Here is a 6,675-nt window from a genome sequence, read left to right on the forward strand (position 1 = left end):
TAGCGTTGAATAAGGACTGAAATTCAAGGCCGGATTACTTCGGGTGTCCAGAACAAGCATTACACATAATCAAGTAAACTTTTACACTTTAAATACAAGAAAATATTCCACACCATTCCCTTCCTCAAACAAATTCACAACGTCAGGCACTCCACCTATGTATCCTCCTCCTCCCTCCCTCTCCCAGATTTTTCTCCCATTCATGTCACTGCCAAGGAAGCAATAATAACCAATTAAATCAAATCATTGTTAAAATACTAAAAACAACCCACAAATATTTAACAAAAACATTTAATTCTTTAGTAAATTATTAATAAATCAGGAGTTTGAGCAATCAAAATATTTTTCCTTTGATCCATATATGTTAGCTAGCTAGCCAGGGGGATCCATGATCTGTGTCACTGAATGATTACATGGATACTAATAAGCACACCATTCATATTTATTCGTGGGTTGAGTAATTTTACATATAATCGTAAAGTGTGTAATCGTTTTGAAAAATAGTGAGATTTATTATTAAAAATTAATTTTTTTCATATGAGTCCAATATTTTATTAACTTTTTTTAAAATAATTACGCGACGAATGCACAATTCACAGTTATAAATATATTTTCTCTATTTAAAAATTTTAGTAAAGTTTAATATTCTAGTACGACTGAGTAATGAAATTAATTAGTAACTAGCATGAACTCATGGGTTAAGTCCTCAAAAAGACCAATGATTTTGTAACTATTGGATGTATTATATATGTATATTATTCAAGATTCTGGCTATATATTATTGATATGTAACTCCAGTTTCACCCTTTAATTTATATCAAACCCATTACTAATGTATAATAACCATAGACTGAAAGAGGAGACCAAAAAAAATAAAACAAACCTGAGGGAAAAAAACACATAAAAGAGAAGAATTAGACGTCCTTGGCAATAAGATCGCCATTGACGAATTCTCTGTAGGCAGCTATAGGCCAGCTGAAGCCTCTGAAGGCCAACCTCGAAGCCAACGGCACATCGATGATGATTTCCTTCTGCGTCGGCTTTTTGTCATCCCTTATTGCAATCAGGTAGCTCCGGCCAACCCACCCGATCCACCCCGCAATGTACAGGAACAGAAACCCCGGCGTTATGAACTCCCCCCAGTGCCTCTGGTCTCCGCTCACTATCAAATGAGGAAGCCCGTCCGACCCACACAGCAAACCCGCCTTCCCGTAGTTGTCGAACCTCCTCTTCGTCTTCTCTATTGTGGCCTTGATCGCCAGCGCCGGCGCGCTGTCTGGCGCGTACAGCTTCAGCGACGACTCCAGCTTCTTGATCTGCTGCTTCTCCCGTTTCGCGAACTGCTTGGACTCCTTACATGGGGTTAGGCCCGCGATGTCGGCCATGGCTGCGGGGACTGGGGCCGAGAGAATGATGGAGGAGAGCGCGAGTGCGGCGGAGAAGGCCTGCAGTGACGTGGAAGCGCTGGAAGTTTTCTCCGGGTTGCTGTTTTGAGAGGCTGAGCTACAGAGTATCATAGACCTCGATCTTGAGGTCAATGGAGACCCCAACTTCGGCTTCAACATGGGCTTGGAGAGATTGGTGGGAATAGTGAGAGACATTTTTGCTTTAGATTTTCTTCTTCTTTTTTGTCTTTTTCTTCTTTGCTATTTGTTTAGGGAGTTGCAGAGTGAAAGGAAGGGTGTGTAGGCGAGAGGTGTTTTAGATTCTGTGAAGAAGAGATTGGTGGTGGAGGGAGGATAAGGTAGGAGGCAGTAAGGAGGCTGAGTTGGATAGTTGCAATTGGTTGGGGGGCTTCTTGTTGGGTGGGTTTATGAGATTGTCTATCTTGGATGGATGGATGGTTTGAGTGGATAACATGAGAAATGATACCTTGGACTGTGGTTTATAGTTTTAGTTTTGTTGCCTCAAAGTTTGTGTTCAAATACGTGCCGGTGAAATAGTTACGAGGATGAAACTTGAATTACCACAGGGTCGCAGATTCGATTCTGTTGGGTGGTCCGGGAGAAACAATTAAAAAGAAGAGTAGTGATAAACACACAACACTTTATACAATACTTTTCATAACACATGTTATAAAATAAGGGTATTTTTATAAAGTGATATTAGTTTTATAAGATATTTTATAAAAATATCTCTCCTTTTAAAATATTGTTGTAGAAAGTGTTGTATAAAGTGTTGTGTGTTTATCATTTTTCTAAAAAGAATAGTAAAAGAAAAAAGGAAAACTCTACTCCTACGGCCTACCTACCGATAATATCCACCAACATGTTTTTTTACCTTTTTATTTTATTTTATTTTATTTTATAGTTAAGTAAGTGTTTTTAAGGAGTTTGTGATTTTTTTACAAAAAATATTTAAAGAATTTAAAAAAATGTTAGAAAAAAAAAAATTATACATTCAATGAGAAATTTTGGTGACTTCTCTCAGTGGGTATAGCATCATCCAAAGAAAAAAGGGCGATAAATCTCTTATCAAATAAAATGAGTTTTTCATTTTAAAAGAAAGAAATCATGTTGTACTTGTGATGATAGAAGAGATACGAACACATGTGATGATAGGAGCAGATAGGGGTTCTACCCTCGCCTCCTAGCCCTGCCTCCTGCACCTACATGGGGTAGACTTGGACCCCCAGGCTCCAACCCCGATGTAACTATTTGAAAGAAATAGACTTTTGGAAACGTCGTGAAATTCTTAAGAAGCTTCACAAATTAAGCAACCGATTAGATTTTAGTTTGTCAGTATAATCAGATCCCGATCTACTATAATAACAGAGTTACATTTCTATTTAATTAAAGTACTTAGGAGTATATGTTTGCAAAACGAATTACATCATTAATTTCGGATGAATATTTATAAATTTATGGTGTAGTAAAAGTTTCATTTCTGGATGAATAGTAAACGAGAGTGCCTTTATATTTAATTAAGGCACTTAGGAGTCGGATTTCATGAAACGAATTACACCACTAGACTCGTGCTATACAAAGAACATCAAGGGCTAGTTCTTTTTTACCTAAACTTTATGTTTTGACATTTTCCTTGATGTAGTGAGTTTGAGTTTTCATGAAATGTTTAAATTGGTATCTTATAATAATTTTAGAAGTAAAGGATGTGATTTTTCAGAGTTGATAAATTCCGTTTATGCATGTTTGTATGTTAAAAGGTCAAGTTGCATAAAAAATAAAGTTTTTGGCAAGTGAATCGGCCCAAGCATGTTTATCACAATTGTGTCTTGTTTTAAAGTTTTCTAAATTGATATTTGGACCTAGGATAGAATTTACATGAAGAATGTAAATTTAGGTAAATTTTAGAGTTTTTATGCAAAATTCTTATTTTAGGGGTAAAATTATAATACCCCACAAGTAGAGGGGTAACTTTACATTTTTAGCCATAAGCTAGAAAGTTTGATGTTTAAAAGAAATTAGTGAGATATTCTAACCTTTGCAAATATCTCGTTTCACTTCACGCTCTTTTATGTTACGCATTATCACTATAAATTAGCTCCAAACTTATTCTCGGTATTATTAAGTATATGTGGTGGTAAGAAATCATTCCCATGATTATTAGACTTATTATAAATTGTTATAATTATTACACTCAATTACCTTCATCTAATTAAGGTAATTGGAGTAGATTCCACTGCTTTAAGACCCTTAGATCAAATATAACCAAAAGTTTGATGTTACCCCCATTTCTTCTCCAGGAGGTAGAGAGCCCTAATTCATATAAAATGTTAAACTATTTAGCACATTTTCGTCCTATATCTTTGCTAATCCACAAACAACCAACAAAGAATTAGGATTGAATGTCCTCACAGGCAATCAGAACCTCCTTTAAGTAGCTTAAAAAGAAGCTAAACTTGAAAGATTAAGATAATCCCATCAGACTTTTGATAAATCCTCATACTGAATTACCAAGGATACTTGTCTTCGCTTTGCCAAGAATAACGTGAGATCATCAAAGGCAATGAGGCCAAACCTCACGAACAAGGCCTTTAGAAAAGTATCCGAATTGGTAAGTAATCCAAAATTAAATACAACTCTCAGAACCAAATTAGTACACATCCTTCCTTGTGTAATAAGGCTAAAAAAATCCTTTGATGTACAAGTGTCCTAGGGAATTTTAAAAACTGGCTAGCCTTATATAGCCAACCAAAACCTGGGAAAAATTTTCTTAATTGACCTTGAAAAAAAAGCTGTCTAGCATGCCTTATACTTCATTGATCTACTCCATTCTTCTAGCATGAGTTCATGACATTCTGGTGCTGGTGGGCATTACTTCTTGAAAAGCCTTCTCGCTCTAGTCATTGATGGATACTAGTCAACTATCAAGTAGTGCCAAATAATCTCTAACATTTGTTGATACCCTTTAGTGATTTTGTTCAAGGCAGCAATTGGCTCCTCAGGATTCCTGCACAATGTAGCAACAGCTTCTTGTATCTGATTGTATATATATTGTGATTCCTTTAGCAAAAGGTGAAACTAGGATCGGCTTCTCTTATACCAGATGCAATACTTTCAACAATGGCCGAATTGAAAATAAAAAAAATAATGAAAATAGATGAAACTATAAATTAATAGAATTCAATGGCCTACAAGAGAGAGAGAGAGAGATTTTGGACTTCAGAAGACATGAGAAATTGTTTGTTCTAAGAGAGTGTGAATGTGACATCCCAAATTTAGAGCTAGGACTTAGAGATTGATTAAGTCATCTTTAGGCTAGAGTAACTATAGAATTACTTGGGCCTAGAGTCCAATAGCTAAAGTCTTGCTTGTTAAGAAGCTGGTCTTCCTCATATATATGAATAGGTGGTCACCCAAGCCCAATTAGGTTTAAGGCCCTTGTAATTTTCAGCTATTTCTGGGAAAAGGGGACACTTGGCAATCATTTGTTATATTTCATTTAGAGTTCCAATGAAGCAAATGATGAGGGGAAGTAAGGGAGAGGAATTTGGCATGGCCACTTGGCGTGCATGCCTTGGAGGTTTGTGTGTCCCTTAAGCACTCAAGAAACTGTGGCAATAATGAGGAAAGAGAGAAGGGTGGTTGGTGTTGGGCAAAATAGTGACACTCTACACTCATGCAAGGATTTTCCTTTATGCTTTCAAGGGTAGTAATTTGAGGGAAGTGAAATGAGGAGTTCAGCCATGGTAAAAGGAGGCTATTTGGCACTCATGCTTAGAGTATCTCTTGAGTTCTCAAGATGACCATATGAGGGAAAGGGAAGAGGCTTGCTCGGCCTTGACAAGGAGGCGCCACTTGCATTCCTGCAAGGAGTCTCTTAGATTTTCGAATGAATCAATCGTGAGAAAGGAAGAGGGAGCATTCAGTCATGAACAGTGTGCAACTTGGCATCCATGTGCGTGAGCCCTTAGGCTCCCGAGGAGATCAATGATGAGGGAAGAGGAAGGGTTGCTTGGTGGTTGTAAGAAGGGCCACTTCGGGCCCATGCAAGAGGATTTTGTCAAGTACTGATAAGAGCAATAATGGGAGGAGGAAAAAGAAGTTTCTGTTAGGGCAAGAAAAAAATGCCACTTAGCATCCATGTAAGGAAGAAATTTGTGGACGTTTCAGATTCTGTAGCAAACTAATAGGGAGAGGAATGGGAGAAAACAAGGCAAGTATTTAAACTAACCATTAATGGCCTATGAGATACACCCTAGAAGAAGGAAAATGACTGGTCATTGTGGTTCAATTCTGATTTTTCTCTCTGTCTCTCAATCTGTCCCACTCCTAGAGGAAATTCGCATCAATTTCCTTTCACCCAAGCAACCATCTACACAAATTCAAGGGAAGGATTCGGAAGGCCACCTATCTAGAAAGATTACAGCATGGTAAGTAACCCTACCACAATCTTATATTTTCCTCTAGTTTCTTCTCACAAAAATATCAAAGTTTTGGAGAAGAGCCCAAAGGTCTCGATTAGAAAGGGAAGTGTATTCGTGTATGTTGCAATGTGGACTTGAGAAGCATGAATAAGAGAAAAAGAGTGCTTATGATGTTGAAGAGTCTCAGCCATGTGGACTTAAAACATGATCTGTTCATGCTTGATGTTGTCTCTAGGGTTTCTAAAACCGGATGCTAGAAGGCAAAATTGTTAAAGAAGATCCCCTTAGGAAATCACGTGTTAGTCGACCATCACCTAGGGTTTTTATTATTCAAATATTTACCTTGATTAATCAAGCATAAAGTCATGATCTAGGAGGTTTGTTACAACTTGGCATGCTCAGCTTCTTAGGGTTCTTGCCCATGAAGGTAAAGCTTGGTGGCAAACCAATTGCATGCCATTAGATCTACCTAGGGTTTTTGTAGAGTAGGTGTGTAAAACGTTTGATTAAAGAGGAAATTGTAAGGTTGGGTACTCTCTAGAACTGAATAGGGTTATGAGTAGGATCCCCTTGATGCACGAGTTAGTATTTGAATCCAAGGTATTCTTTCTAGATTCGAACTCGTAGAACATATATTTTTACAGCTCGCTTATTTGATTTTTGGCATTTATACTTGATTCATAACTTCGTAAGTTAGCCTCTAACTTAATCTTGAGTAATATACTTATGTCTTTGTGTAAACCTTGCATATATGTTGTTTGTATCATTTGATAAATGTATGCTCTTCAACGTAACCTTGTATGATCGATTGTCATGATATATTCAAATCTTATGCTTGCTGAAATCAT

The 6,675-nt window shown here is 37.2% G+C and overlaps 1 protein-coding gene across 1 annotated transcript; it reads right to left on the bottom strand.

Annotated features, from left to right (window-relative positions):
* On the bottom strand, window positions 1–1,855 carry LOC109004736 (photosystem I reaction center subunit III, chloroplastic-like). Its single transcript, XM_018983385.2, has 2 exons — window positions 884–1,855; window positions 1–208 (listed from the first exon to the last, which is right to left on the bottom strand). Exon 1 carries the CDS (start codon window positions 1,599–1,601, stop codon window positions 915–917), a length of 687 nt encoding a protein of 228 aa, XP_018838930.1. The 5' UTR covers window positions 1,602–1,855; the 3' UTR covers window positions 1–208; window positions 884–914.
* Between the last annotated feature and the right edge of the window lie 4,820 nt (window positions 1,856–6,675).

This window comes from Juglans regia, chromosome 4 (genome assembly GCF_001411555.2).
Source record: "Juglans regia cultivar Chandler chromosome 4, Walnut 2.0, whole genome shotgun sequence".
In the NCBI taxonomy this organism is placed as follows: Eukaryota; Viridiplantae; Streptophyta; class Magnoliopsida; order Fagales; family Juglandaceae; genus Juglans; species Juglans regia.

Coding starts and splice junctions, on each gene's coding strand:
- LOC109004736 (XM_018983385.2), bottom strand. CDS start 1,601: ATGTCTCTCACTATTCCCACCAATCTCTCCAAGCCCATGTTGAAGCCG.